At 43.0% G+C, this 15,651-nt stretch overlaps 1 protein-coding gene across 1 annotated transcript in view; it reads right to left on the bottom strand.

The window, feature by feature from the left end:
* Nucleotides 1–247: 247 nt before the first annotated feature.
* snx25 (sorting nexin 25) overlaps nt 248–15,651 on the bottom strand; it is a 37,879-nt gene continuing 22,475 nt past the window's right edge. The window contains exons 10-22 of the mRNA XM_084041007.1: nt 15,487–15,636; nt 13,895–14,020; nt 12,769–12,933; nt 10,027–10,158; nt 7,659–7,799; nt 6,392–6,505; nt 5,715–5,792; nt 5,143–5,226; nt 4,373–4,490; nt 2,952–3,018; nt 1,615–1,796; nt 1,252–1,352; nt 248–468 (exon numbers count right to left, since the gene is read on the bottom strand). Of these exons, the coding sequence (XP_083897133.1) occupies nt 397–468; nt 1,252–1,352; nt 1,615–1,796; nt 2,952–3,018; nt 4,373–4,490; nt 5,143–5,226; nt 5,715–5,792; nt 6,392–6,505; nt 7,659–7,799; nt 10,027–10,158; nt 12,769–12,933; nt 13,895–14,020; nt 15,487–15,636 (1,530 nt within the window). The 3' untranslated portion in view covers nt 248–396. The remainder of the gene's footprint in view (nt 469–1,251; nt 1,353–1,614; nt 1,797–2,951; nt 3,019–4,372; nt 4,491–5,142; nt 5,227–5,714; nt 5,793–6,391; nt 6,506–7,658; nt 7,800–10,026; nt 10,159–12,768; nt 12,934–13,894; nt 14,021–15,486; nt 15,637–15,651) is intronic.

Consider the following 15,651-nt stretch of genomic DNA (forward strand, 5'->3'; position numbering starts at 1 on the left):
GAGATTTGCACAAATTTTCGATTTTTTTCAAAAATGGCAGATATACAAGCTGTAGATCTGCTATTTTTTGAATAGTCAAAGACATCTAAAAGTGACACACAGATGCGTTCCCGGTCTTCATGGGTCACAGAGCACAACTCTGCGAGCCGTTCAACTTCATGATTTGCTCTTTCTGTGTCAAGAACACCAGCCCCGTCCGTCCGTCTGTCCGTCAGTTCACAGCAAAGTTCTGCCGATAGATCGCTCCGGGGGGGTCTCAGCTTTGAATTGCTCTTTGTCGTTACATAAAGCGACAGGCAGTCCAGTCTCATTTGGCAGCTTGTGGTTGGTCAGACTATAGAAAGGCTTGGAAAACATGTGGCTGGCAGAATGTCTGGTGTCACCGGAAACGTGTGTTCAGATGTTTAGGTTCTCCACCTCCATGTTGAGCTCAGGACACAGCTCCTTCAGAAACATCTCCATCAGTACCTGAGGAGAGGAGAGGAGGGGAGAGGATGGGGGGGGGGGGGGGGGGGGAGAGGAAAATGGATTGATTGAATACTTTATTAACGGTTTGCAAAAAGTACAGATATACAGTTATACAATGATGCTAAAAGGATAACACAAAAAAATCCTGAGGGCTCATTTCCATTGTGGTCCTATGTATTAAATTCACTGGATTGGATACCAGGTTGAAAAGGAAGAACAATAACTCTAAACAGTCCAAGTTGATGTTGGGCAGTTCAACCAATGCTTGCAACCAACTCACCCAGAGACAGACATGGCAAAAAAAATCGACAAGAGTTGCAGTGCAACACGTTATGATGCACAACAACAATTATTGTAACCCCATTATCCATATTTTATAGTTTGGCTATTCAAAAATAGCAGATATACAAGGTCATAGCGTGGCACTTGTAGATCTGCTTCTTTTTTTTTAAATCATGATTTTCTTTCAAATCTTTGAATATATAAAGTTAACATTTTTAACTAAAATCTTCTGGGGGTCCCTGGAACAAAATATTTGTTGATGGGGGTCCGCGGCCAAATACATATCATTTTGGGGGTCCTTGACATGAAAAAGTTTGAGAAGCACTGGTTCAAGATTGGAAATAATAATGCTCGTTATGCTTGTATTTGTACTTTATTTGACCAGCGGGTGTCACTGTTTGCTGCACAGACACCATCTCTGTAGGCTTATTGGCCAGGGATCCTTTTAAATTAAAGAATGCAGGCGGTCTGTTTTATTGTGTTGCTGCTGGTATGTCTTACATAGAGAAGGTGTTTGTTGGCACTAGCCTCTTGCAGGGCGTTGAAGATCTTGATGATCCCGTAGCGGGCATTCTGCTGGCCAACCAGATTTGCCAGGGCCTCTGACATCACAGATGACATCATCAATGGAAAGAGGGGAAAAGAGGTGGTCAAAGGTCATGACAATCGACAAGGCAATTCAGTGTTTAAGCCATTTAGAAACGGGAACGTGTCATTTTAAGGCCTTCATCAGGACATATATGTCATATATGTCCTGATGAAGGCCTGAACAGGCCGAAACGTTGACGAGCAATACATTCTGGAGCTTTTTGCAACTACCAGTGTGCAGACTTTATTCTCTTTCATTAAGACATTAGGTTTTACCTGGGATGTTGTCCAGCAGCTTCTGCTGGGCTCTCTCCTTGGTCTCGCTGCGTTCGGAGTCTGTCCGCACGTTGAGGTGCGGCGCCAGCTTCCCGTTGGGCCAGAACGTGTCGCGGAACAAGTTGATGTAACAGACTAACATCTGCTCAGAGAAGATCCAGTTCACCGTGTCTCGGATCTGTCTGGAATAAAAAAAAACATGCCACAGAGATTGATATCTAGCCTGGTAAACCCCCCCCCCCTCCTCCGGAAATCCCATTTCCATTTGATTTTTAGGAGTGAGTCTGGCATGAACTCCTATCTGTCTATTTGGCTGTGGGCGGGTGTAATACCGTTGACTGACAACCCCTTCAGCCAATCAGCAGTTCGTTCCACCACCACCACAGAGCAACCACAGTGACGCAAGGGGACATTTGAAAGGGACAATGCCGAAAATAGGTTGCTTTATTCGGATACATGAGTGTCACTGCCCGCCCCTGCCGGTTCTCTGAATTTGTATTTTTAAATAGGCTCCGTCATGATTAATTGACCACATATATGTAGTTAAACAATTAAATGCTACCCCAAAAATATCTTAAAAGTAAATTCCGTGCCACAATAAAGAAGTTTGAGAGCGTTTTAACACATGGGATGCCAAAACCGTATTTATACGGTTTTGCAAAGGTGCAAAAAGTTACTCGGAGTGCCAAACCCGTATTACAACGGTTTCCACACAGGAGGGGCTAGAGCAGCTCTGGGAGTACCCATTGTGATCCTGAGAAGGATAGGCCAGATGGATCACCGAAAAAAAAAACATGGCTCCCCATCCGCTTCCTGTCCATTTCCTTCTTTAAAACGTCTGTATCTCCGAATCTGTTTCCGGTGGGGAAAACCGGTCATGCGCGATGCGCGACCCCCCCCCCCCCATTGTAACTCGCGAGTGACATGTTATCGTTCCAGGATGTAGCCAGGGTCATGGCACTACATGAATGCATGCTTTTTTTTACGTGGATTTGCTCGTCGTGGAGTCTAGAGCTTTAAACAGCAAAGCGCAGTCAATGGGGAGAATGCTGGCACCCATGGTAAGTTGTTATTAAAAAATCCAGGCACCCAATGTGTTAAAAAAGACGTTTTAAAACAGTGGAGAAAACAGCGGACAAAGTTTTAATGGCCGCCGTTTGTTTTCGCTCGGCTGCAGTCGGTTTAAAACCATACGGTACCACAGAGATTCATATCATCTGTCTGAATTAAAAACCACACCACAGAGATTCATATCGGTTTAGTATTTATATTTTTGTGCCTTTTTTTTTGTTTTTCCTGCCGAAAGTGAGAGTAGAGAGGGACAGAAAGCCACTTACTTGTTGATAGTGCGTCCAAACGTGACCTGGACTAGTGCAATAAGGGTCTTCCTCACCCACTTGAACACTGAGGAGGAACACAGAGAGAGTCATGAGGAAAGACAGAGCTACAGGAGGGCAACAACTATCCATTCTTTGATTTTACACTGATGATTCCATCAATTACCTTTTGTGTTTTACTAAACCCATTAAAACGGGAATGCATCCGTGTAACCACTTTAACCATTATCTTATACTTTGGCTATTCAAAAATAGCAGATATGCAAGCTCATATGAGCTTGTAGATCTTCTAATTTGTGCAAATCTTTGAATATACATATTTTGCAAGCGAGCATTTGTGACTGGGGGTCCCTGGTCCTTGGGGGTCCACGCTCAAATACAAATAATCTTTAGGGTCCTTGACATGAAAAAGTTTGAGAACCACTGATTACAGCAAAAAAAAAAACTGTTAGGATTTAGAGGACATTTGTAGAATCTCCAAATATATATATTCAAAATCATGATTTTTCAAAAAATTGCAGATCTACAAGCTCATAGCGCGGCACCGAGCTTGTACTGTATATCTGCTATCTTTGAATAGCCAAAGAAATCTAAAGTAACACAGATGCGTCCCCGGATTGAATGGGTTATGGTATATTGTCTGTCGGGTGGAAACCTCATATGCAGGGGTGCACATAACTTTTTAGGTCTAGTACTCAGAAGAGCACCTGGAGATGTGACTTGGTGCGCACCAAATAAATGGTCCCGTCCCGTTTTGTGTGGGGGGGTGCTGGGGGGGTGCTGCGTGAGAAAAAAGGACGCTCTGCTTCCAAATTCCGCCATTTTTCACCGTTTATTTTTTTTTCTCACGCCGTTTGGTGAACCCCCCAAGGTTGGTGCCCTGTGCTGCGCTGCTTTTATCCGCCCGATTGGGACGTTCACGGCATATTTTGCACCATTACGGTGCGTTCATCATCGGTGACGAGAGTCTCTATCAGCCGCTGCTGGCTGCGTGCAGCGAGCTGCGAGTCGCAACGTGTCAAGATGCGAGGCAACACTCACACAATCACGTGCAGCATGCGTCCCCTCCCCCTGCGCCTAATGGCTGTACATGGGGCCGACGCGTGCTTTAGCGTGATTGTGTGAGTGTGGCTTCAGGAAGTAAATTCCTAGCCTCGATCTCCAGGCTTTTATTTTTTAGTTTTGCTAAAAAATAAAAGCTTGGAAATTCCTGTCCCAGCCGTTGGTACGCAAATGCGCCTCGCGTCGTCTGATGTGCCGCGCATTATTTATTTTGGGTGCTTATGCGCACCTGCGCACCAGTTATGTGCACCGCTGCTCATATGTCCAAAAACTGTTCCTTTTCACGAAAAACACACACAGAGTTGTAATATGGAGATAAGAGGTTTCTGTTATATTACAGATGATCAGTGTGTCCTTACTGCCTCTGAGCTCAAAGATCTCTCCAATCAGCATGAAGCAAGGCTCAGCCAGAGCGTCCCTCCTCCCATCAGCCTCATCACCATAGTCTGACAGGTCACTGTCATCCTCCGTCTCCTCCTACGCACGCGCACGCACACGCACACAACCACACACACACACACACACACACACACACACACACACACACACGCACGCGCGCGCGCGCAGCGCACACACACACACACACACTTATTTATGCCGAGCTCCCGGAAAATTCGATTGAGTTGTAACTTGAGAATTGTGTCCAACATAAATACCGTATTACTTGTTTGATCAACACCAGTGGTGGCAGAAGTGCTCAGATATTTGACTGAAGTAAAAGTAGCAATACCACATTATAAAAAATACTCGGTTACAATTAAAAGGTGTTCAAAATGCTACTCGAGTAAAAGTGCAAAAGTATTGGCATCAAAATACCTAAAGTACCAAAAGTAAAAGCACTAATATGTTTGAAAATAGCAGATTTACAAGCTTATAACGTGTCGCATCGCGGTGCGCTGTGAGCTTGTAGGTCGGCTATTTTCAAATAGCCTATGTATAAAATAGGGCTAAAGTGGTTAATGTGTGTTTTTTAATGTAATAATTTTAATCTAAAAAGTAACTAAGTATTAAAAACATTGCAGTGGAGTAAAAGTACAATATTTGCCTCTGAGATGTGGTGGAGTAGAAGTAAAAGTATTGTAAATGGGAAATACTGCAGTAAAGTAAAAATGTGCGTGTGCGCGTGTACCTCTGTGTGTGAGAAGAAGTCCCCGGGCAGCCTCTCCAAGAAGGAAGCCAGAGAGAAGGAGGATTTCTTCTGAATGGTCATTACCTTCAAGAGGGACATGAGGGCCATATTATGTCACGACACATACTGCATCAAGAAGGACATGGGGGCCATATCATATCACATACTGCATCACTAAATACATTCACCAGTTTCTGCTACCAGAAAGAGAACCTTGTTTCAGGCACCAACATGCACACATACACAAGCATGTAGTCGTGATATTATCTCACGTATGACGGCTGTGGTAATAAAGGATAAGGATAATTCCTTTTAACAGGTCGTTCATGAAAGTCCTTGTGGTCTTGTTTCCAATGAGAACCTGTGAGCAATTAGGGGTTAAGAGCCTTGCTCAGGGACAAATTTCATTTCATCGACACATATGCTGACCTGGCCCGGAATCGAACCTGGGGCAACCAGGGCTTCTGGCTCCCCAGCCGGGCTCACTAACCATTCAGCTATGGCCTCCCCTGGTTGATTGATTGATTGATTGATTGATTGATTTGACAACCACCGGAATTGGAAGTTCTTACCTTGAGATGCTCTGGTGAAGGACTGAGGAACGCATAGAGAGCCTCGGACTGGCACAACCGCTCATCTGTCAACAGACGCTACACACACACACACAGTTTTGAGTTACTAAACTTTTAGGACGGCATAGAAAATAGCTGAAAATGGCAAAGTAATGTGTGTGTGTGTGTGTGTGTGTGTGTGTGTGTGTGTGTGTGTGTGTGTGTGTGTGTGTGTGTGTGTGTGTGTGTGTGTGTGTGTGTGTGTGTGTGTGTGTGTGTGTGTGTGTCTACTGTACAGTACACAAACACACACACATTTTACAGGCTGTCAGCAGGTGTCAATATGAGAACTTGTCCTGGACACTGAGCTGTGTCCCCCCTCTTTTTTCCCCTCTAAAACAAATCTGCGAAAACAGCCGTTCTACAAGTAGAGCAGCTATTTTCGGCGACTGTTCACCCCCAGAATAAGGACGCTAGGCTTCATGTGGTCCAGGTTATTATGAGTATTGTTAGAATAGCTCCCAGTAATAATAATGTAGTTTTAAGTGTAGGTTTACCTGTTGAAATGCAGCAGAATTAGTATGGAGTATGCATGCAGTTTGTTCAAGTGCCGTTTCCCTTGTCTACTCTTGTTAATCACTATGATGAAATGTAACACGTAAGAGATATTCAAATTGCAGAGCAATGTGTGTTTTCACCTGAAGAAAGGCGTTGAGCTGAGTTTTGCTCTTCTCCAGGAATTTCTGGTCGATGGATTTGAACGGCAGCTTACTGAGAGACGGTAACTGGAGCTTCTTCAATGACGGAAAACACTGAGAGAGAAAGAGAGAGAGACACAGAGACAGAGAGAATGAGAGAGAGAGACACAGAGACAGAGATAGAGAATGAGAGAGACAGACAGACAGACAGACAGACAGACAGACAGACAGACAGAGAAAGAGTGGCAGAGAAAGCAAGAAGCCAATGCTGTGTCATCTTCAATAAAGCCATCAAAAAACAACCTTCTGTTTTGTATTGTATAGTTTTGTTTTAATACGTTTTTTCTTTCGTGAAACTGTTCATAAGAGTCTTGTTGTTGTAATCGTTGGATTACAATGCATCACTACTCAGGGTGTGAAATGGGGGTCTCGCTTGTAGAAGTACTCTGTTACAAGTAAAAGTCCAGAATTCATTCATTTTTATATCATTTTTTTTACCCCGCGATTTTGTAACCCTTATTTTTCACCCGGTGCCAATTTTCTAAGTGATCCTGGGCGCTACACTCCCCTCACCAGCCTAGGGAGGCCAGGGCCGAGCCCATGCCTCCTTCAATGCATGAGAGCCAACTGACCTTCTTGTCACCTGACAGGGGGGAGTTTCCCTGGTAGGACGTAGCGCGTGGAAGGAACACGTTATTCCAACCAGTTCCCTTCCCCTCCATCAGGCGCCCCGGCTCTCATGGGGGAGGTGTTATAGCGACAAGGATTACTACATGTTTTTGTGAGGGTATTAACTACCTTAGGAGACACGGGGAGAACATGCAAACTCCACACAGAGTGGGCCCTTTCGCCAACCCCACCTAGGGCAGTGATGACGCGGAGGAGAAGACACGCCCCCAGCGCCCACATCGTCCCCGACGGGAATCGAACCCAGGACCTTCTAGCTGTGAGGCGACAGTGCTACCAACTGCGCCACCGTGCCCTTCGGAATTCAAAATTTACTTGAGTAAAAGTACAAAAGTATTAGTATCAAAATGTACTTAAAGTACCAAAAGTAAACATACTAAAATGTTTGAAAATAGCCGATCTACAAGCTCACGATGCGACGCATTGTGAGCTTGTAGATCTGCTATTTTCAAATAGCATAAAATAGGGCTAAAGTGGTTAATGTATGTTTTATAATGTAATCATTTATATCTGCAAAGTAACTAGTCACTAAAGTTTTCAAATAATTGTAGGTTTGGTGGTGCCGGCGGTGGTTGGTTACCTCGGTGAGTTTGCGGTGCAGGATGTGGAACTCTGTCAGTTTCCTGTGGACGCTCCATCGACTGTTGGCCGACTCCTCCGCCTCCGACAGACTCACACACACACTGTAACACGCTACCGTCTCACCGCCCTCCTCTGTAGCCTGCAGCAACACAAAGGGTACACATTCACACAAAGTAAAAACACAGTTACAGTTTTTAAGTTAACCACATGAAGCCTAGTGTTGCTTTTCTGGGGGCATGTCATAATAGGCAAGACTAGCACGCAACACGTTGTTCCTTCCTCTTCGCCTTGCATACTTGTTGTTAACTAGTTGTACGAACTCTTGTTTTATGTTTGGATCTTGTTTATTCACTTTATGTTTATGACATTCAGACAATGCCACAGCCTTTCTCTGACCCATTAAAACTGGTAAAGCATCTGGGTCATTTTAGATTTTAGCTCTAAATATACTGTAGCACATTAGACCCCAGCAAAAGCATTTAAAACAGCGTCACAATAATTTGAACCCCATTATCCATATTTTATACGTTGGCTATTCAAAAATAGCAGATATACAAGCTCACAGCTGCGACCCTGCACATCTGCTAATTTTGAACATTTTTGTAAAATCTTGAAAGTGTTTGGAAAAAATGATAATTTATTTATTTTATTTATTTATTTATTTATTTATTTTATTCAATTTTTCAATACTCACTCTCTTTTCTGACAGCAAAAATCTGGCTGCAGTCTGACTATGCAATTCAGGACCCGCCTGAGTTGCATGTGGTTTCACAGTACCATCCCTAGGACCAAGCAGTCTGCAGACCTGACCTACCACCAGCAGGGGTCAGCAGTGACAAGATTTCTAACAAGTATGTTTGTGGTGGAACATTTCCTTCATGTGTATTGGTTCAGTTTCTGGAAACGTGGGTGCATGCTGAAAATAGGCGATCTACAAGCCCACGACGCATCGCAGCGCGGCGCGTCGTGAGCTTGTAGTTCTGCTATTTTGTGAGCTTGTAGATCTGCTATTTTCAGAGCGCAACACCTGAGACATAAAACATAAAATGACTTGTCTTTTAGTTCTACTGGATCTACCGGAAATTGTCAATATAGTTTTAGTCATCATAACTCAGTTTTTATTTAGTTTTCGTCAGTGAAAAAAGGTAATAGATGATCATTTTTCGTCATAGTTTTAGTCGATGAAATCAACACTGGTCCGAGCTGATGATGATGAGCTGACGAACAGGTCAGCTGATGCATGTGTGACTTCAGTGGCCTGCCCTGAACTAAAGTGATGCTTCATAACAATTATTAACATCAGTGTGTGTGTGTGTGTGTGTGTGTGTGTGTGTGTGTGTGTGTGTGTGTGTGTGTGTGTGTGTGTGTGTGTGTGTGTGTGTGTGTGTGTGTGTGTGTGTGTGTGGGTCCTTGAAGTCTGTCCCCATAAGGATACTGGTAAAACAGAAAACACGATGTTATGTAACCCTCCTTTTTCCCCCTCAACACCAAATCTCTTCACTGAAAACAGGATTTGTCGAAAGTGTCATGGGAAGAGAAAAGAAATCAAGGATGGTACCGAAATTTACCGCGATCGTTATTAAACCACATAAAAAGCCAATCCCGAGATAGGCGGGTAACGGGTGAATTTGATATCTCGAGATATCTCGGGATTGGCGGTAAATGTGTTAATTTACGAAAAAAAAGAAAAAAAAGTTAGATTATGGAGATAGGAGGTTTCTGAACGACAGCAACGATATCCTAGCCTGACACCTCAGCCTGAATTTTCATTTGGTTTCACTCCATCATTCAGTCTGTAAGCCCTCTCTCAGTGCAGCCGATTTCTGAGATAGGGGCTTGGCCAAAGTGGGTCTTTCTTTGGCGATTGGTTCATACTGGATAATCCCGATCTCGATTGGGTCGTTTAGATTATGCAACCGAGAAAACCCCGCCTTCTACAGCGTCACCCAGACCCTGAATGCGGGGGCTAGCGGTTTCAGGGGCTGGATGGAGCCTGGCTAACGATATATCTATATATCTATAAGTGGGGTCCGGGGACCCCCAGGGGTACTTGAGGGTCTGTAACTCTGAGAGTGTACAAATGGAGTTAAATTAACATTGATTTTACAATATAAAATGGGGTCCGAGAGATATAAATGCCATTAAATGGGGGTCCGTAGCCTAATAATGCATGTCAAACTGGGGGGTCCTTGAAATTAAAATGGTTGAGAATCACTGCTAGAGCCGTAAAAATCGTCTCTTATGGGGGGTCCCTGCTGGCATATCTTTTCAAATGGGGGTCCGCGGGCTAATAAGTGTCAGTTTGGGGGTCCTTCCTTGACATGAAAGAGGTTTGAGAACCACACTGTCATAATGTGTGTACAAACCTCGGCGGTGGAGATGGTGGCCTTCCAGTGGCCCAGGTTCTCACACCACCAGTCAGTTCTGCTGATGTGCTGCTGCAGCTCACTGTGCTCTCTCTCCATGGCTCCTATCTCCTCCTTCAACTTGCTCACTAGCTGCACACGCACGCACACACACACACACACACACGTGTTTGTATTACTATACTTGTGAGGCAGTGATGTTGCTAGGTTTTCAATGTAATGGGTCCTGGGATGCAAGGGTGGTCTTTTAGATGGGTCCCAGGGACATTTTATGGGTCCCCAATTACACGTCCCCCCCCCCTATCGTTTTCTTTGATCTCCAATCTCCATATCTTCTATGCGTGTGTGACTGTGTACATTATATCCTGATGCAGTGGATCTCAACCTTTTCAGGCAGCGACCCCCCAAAATAATCATATTTTAACTGGGGACCCCCCACCCTGAGGAATTAGGAGTTGAGGCACTTAATTTAGTTTGATTCAGTTCCACAGATACATATTGTGAAAATAGCAGATCTAGATCAGTGCGACCCGTTCCTGCTTTTCAAGACCGATACCGATATATATACATATATTAAAAAATCATAAATATATTTTTTCAAATGTATATGATTCTGTAGTATTAGCACACCTTATGGTAAGAAATACTAGTAGTGGGCAACAGGTGGATTTAACATACCTTTGACCAATAGAATACATTTAATCATAGAACCTTTTAATCATTATTATTATTTTATTTTGTATTATTTATGAATGTAGAATTTATTTTTACTATTTATTGTGTAGACTGAAAACACTGGCTTACAGTGGAAGTATTGGCAAATAAAGAAATAGGAATTCAAGAAATAATGAAGACAAATACTGACAATGCCTATGAACATTGGCTTGATTGATTGATTGATTGATTGATGTACTTTATTTAGTAAGACATGAGAACAACAGTTATTGCACATAGTCAACATGCAATAATACTATTAGGCTTGTCATTGAGAAAGGAAAATAAAGTTGTCTTTTTGAGGAGAAGTGGAACCTTATAAGTCACTTTAAGTTTAGCATGAGGGAGAGGGTCTACCCTCTTCAGGGAATTAATTGTTATGATATCTCTAAGCTACAGAAAACATCCAGTTGCCTATTAAACATACACAAGACACAGACGATAGACAACCGGTTACTTACAGCTGCCATTAATTAGTGCTTTTGTTTGCCTTTGTGGTCAAATCAGGGTCAAATGCATAGGATCAACGAGCCATCGTTAACCTGCTAATGTTACACAGCTGATTGGCAACATGCATTAATCCACCACATACATCACTCTGATCTCCAAGCAAGTGGGAGAACACTCTAAAATCGGGGATTTTACTTTGGCTGGTCAATTTAAGATGACAACAGCAACAGAGATTAGTAGTAGACCTGTATGTATGATGATCAGTTATTATTCCAGACAGTGGTCTATCCAAGACGTTTTAACACGTTTAAGAGCAGGTCCTCATGCCGTCTCTCTCTCTCTCTGTGTGTGAGTAGCGTAGACTAACAGCGAGGGGCTGTGCTGCTGCTTCTGCCACACAACGCCGTTTAACCGAGTTATACTTCTCCAGTACAACGGTGTCTAACCGGAGAGTTATACTTCTCCACCAACGGTGCCTAACCGAGAGAGTCCATGTAGATCACAGCTGACAAATATTATATATTATCGGAGCTAATCGGAGCTGCGTCCCATGGACGCACTAGAGTTGTCATGAATGCGTCCTTTCGCAATATGGTGCGTCAGCGACGCAGGACGCAGGCCTACGAGCATCTCTGGTGAGGACATCAACGCTTTAGGAAAGCGATTTTATGAATGTCATTTAAAAATACATATATTTTGGCAGTTTTAACCGTAAGCCTAAAGCCTGTGCATGACACATGGCGCGCAACTAAGTATAAATCATGTTTAACTCTTAATTCCAATCCCTAAACCTAACCTCTAAATGTCTACTCCTGACCTGAATGTTTTTCTCATTGTAAACGTATCTCTAAAAAATGATTATTTTTTTTCAACTATAAAACAACCATTATTCTTGTGAGGACCAGGAGAACGGTCCTCACAATGTATATTTCTTCAAATTCTACTATACTTGGTCCTCGCAAGTATAGTAATACAAACACACACACACACACACACACACACACACACACACACACAAACACAGAGGTTTGAATTTGTGATTAACACTTTAGGACAGTCGTTTTCTGAATGACATTCTTAAAAATGTTTGCCATTTTTTACCGTAACGTAAAACCAAAAAAATATCAGATCTAATGCCTAATGCCAATTTTTATTGGCCTAAAATATTGTTTTTTTTTGTGTCGTGTAGTATTAGATCGAAATCTCAAGATTGAAATCTCGTCTAGCGAGACCCGTCAGATCTCTCTCTCAAAAAAAAAAAAAAGCTATTAAAATACGCGATCTAGCGCAAGGCCTATTGGCGCACGTTTTAAGCTGTGGCGAACCCAGGATGGAGTTATGACATGTTTCTACTGCACTATTCATCCTAAGATATCATAACATCACAGAAAAGGTAAGAAAGCCGTGGTCCAAAATTCCCCTTTAACCTTGTGACACTGTCTTCTACTTCTCCCCAAAACCAAAAGGACAATTAATTAACGGCATTGTGAAACGGGGATAGACTCCCACGTTCTCACTCAGGCTGATACCTACAATAAGCCTCTCCTCCGACCTAAATGGCTGTAGCGTGGAGCTTACCTTTTTGTCAGGTTTGGGTGCGTTCTGCATGGAGCTCAGGGCCTGTCGCTTGTACAGCAGCTTGTCGTGGAGCTGGCGCAGTTTAGTCGCGGCGTAGCTGGCCTGCTCGTTGATTCCTTTGCTGCCTTCGTCGCACGCCACCTCTCCTGCGTCCAGACCCGCGCACTGGTGGACGACGCACAGGAATACAAATGAACACACACACACACACAGTCAAATAATTTACTTAAGTAAAAGTAGCAATACTGCAATACAGAAGTACTCCGTTACAAGCAAAGGTCCAGAACTCAAAATTTACTTGAGTAAAAGTACAAAAGTATTGGCATCAAAATGTACTTAAACTACCAAAAGTAAAAGTACTAAAATGTTTGAAAATAGCAGATCTACAAACTCAGAGATCGGCTATTTTCAAATAGCCTCCGTATAAGATAGGGCTAAAGTCGTTAATGTTTCATAATATCATAATTTATATCTGAAAAGTAACTAGTAACTAAAGTTTTCAAATAATTATAGTGGAGTAAAAGTACAACGACAGAATTGTTGACTTATTAGTCAAGGACATAGGTTCATACGTTTCATCATCTGCCAAAATGTATAAGCAGCACTCTTGTGTTTCAACTGCCATATTCATGTGCAATCATGAAAATGATGCCTTTTAATATGTCACAGCTAATACACCAGATGTTGTTGTTGTCGTTGATGAGGACAGTAAAGAAGTGACCATTTTGGAAGTGGCATGTACGTTTGACCACAGACTGGAAGAGGCGTTCCTTACCGAGGTGCTTAAGTACCAACGTCTTAACGATGCTATTATACAGCTTGGTTACAAATGTAAACTGCTTGTGTTCATATTTGGAATTCTCGGTAATGTCCATAAATCAGTTGTGAGAGGCCTGCAGATTGCAGGAATGCCTGAGTCACTGGCAAAATTCTGCTCAGCGTCTGTGATAATTGGCATAATCGCCATATATGGAGGAGGCGATGCTTCCTGTGCCCGTGATCTGTATCCTGAAATTCTTGTTGTTGAGTTTTGCCAAGTTTGTACATCTACTACCGTTTGTGTTCAAGAATGTCTTGTTAAAACGTGAACGCAAATAAAGATGTTAAATGTGTGTGTGGGTCTGACCCCTTCCTCCTTGTCCTCGGCGCTGCTATGCGATTGGCTGCGCTGCTCCTCTCGTCTGATCAGCCTATCGTAGAAGTCCGACACCAGGAAGGAGGGGTAGTAACGCTCTCGCATCTGCTCGGCAACCTAAGTGCGATAAAAAAAAAAACACACACACACACACACACACACACACAAAAAACACAACTTTTATGACCCGAGTCCAAAGCGAGGCAGATTCATTTGGCCACGGTACCATGGGATAGCAAAGAGAAGCCATTGACCGCTCACATGCCATGGTTCGTGGCGTTTCATCAAGATTGGCCGTGGCTAAACGAGATTTTCTGCCAGAGCAGCAGTGTGCTCTTGGAGATTCAAGATTAAAGAGGGTTCGTTTGTTTGTCACTCACTAGTAGAAGGAGTGAAATGTTGGTGTGAGGCATGCTCGGAAGACGGTGCTAACAATACAGTTGAATGATTTTTGATTGATTTTGTTTATTTTGGACACTGTTAAAAGAATAAATATAGATATATATAGACAGACAGACAGACAGACAGACAGACGTATAGATATAGATATGAAAACCAGTAGGGCTAGAGTGCTCGAAGAGGGCATAGGAAGAAGTTTAAATCTTATCAAACCTTCTTGCTCATTGTTATTTTTCAATCAAACGATTTAAAAGAACTAAAAAGATACAAAATCTATGTAAATACATAACAGGATAACAGTAAAAGATATTTAAAAAAGAATGGTGATAATGATAATGATAGTGATAAATCTGTTGCTAGTTTGACCACTTCAAATACTCTTTAATCTTAACCCATTTAGACCTGGAACGCATCTGTGTCAATTTAGATTTCTTTGGCTATTCAAAAATAGCAGATATACAAGCTCACAGCGCGGCACCGAGCTTGTAGATCTGCTATTTTTGTTAAATCGTGATTCTTTTTTTTATTTTTCTTAGACTGTTAGGATTTAGAAATCATTTTTTGAATCTGCCTCATGTCTTAATGGGTTAAAATAACCCAAAATAGTAGTGATGTGTGGGTCGGGTTTTTTCATGACCCGCCCCGCCCCACCACGGAACCCAACCCGCCTCAACCCGCCCTGCGAACCCATTTATAAATCTATGGCTCAACCCGCCCCGCGACCCGAGGTATAAAAAAAAAATCGGTAAAATCATGAAGGAAAATAATCTTCAAGTATACACCCCAAGTGTATTCAAACTGTTTTATTGTTATTATTCTTATTCATATTAGGAATAAAGACAAAACAAGAGCATGTGATTTTTATTTTTTTTTGCGTGTGAGAGCGGCTGACCCGCTCACCCGCAGCCCGCATAATTTCCTCTGAAATCCTGACTCGACCCACCCGCGCCGCGGGTTGACCCGCGGGTCCCGCGGGTTACGGGTCGACCCGCTCATCACTACAAAATAGGCTATCTACTAGCTTACAGCGCGTCGCAGAGCGGCACGTTGTCAGCTTGTAGATTCTGGGTGTGTGCGACATGCTTTCATAGAAAACATGCTAACTTCTATGGAATCCAAATGACTGAACTTCAATCCATGTTAGTCTGCTTACTTTGACCACCAACAGCTAACAGTTACAGTACCTGCTCCTGTAGTCTGATGAAGACCTGCGTTCCTCGGTTGCCCACCAGACTCTGCTGGACTTCCTTCAGCAGAGCTTTCTCCACGGGGATCTCCCTGCTCTCCACAAAGAACTTCTGGTAGATCTCCCCCACGATCTGGGGCACCTCGCTCTGTAACACACACGC

Source organism: Gymnoscopelus microlampas (genome assembly GCF_963454915.1).
Source record: "Gymnoscopelus microlampas genome assembly, chromosome: 18".
NCBI lineage: Eukaryota > Metazoa > Chordata > Actinopteri > Myctophiformes > Myctophidae > Gymnoscopelus > Gymnoscopelus microlampas.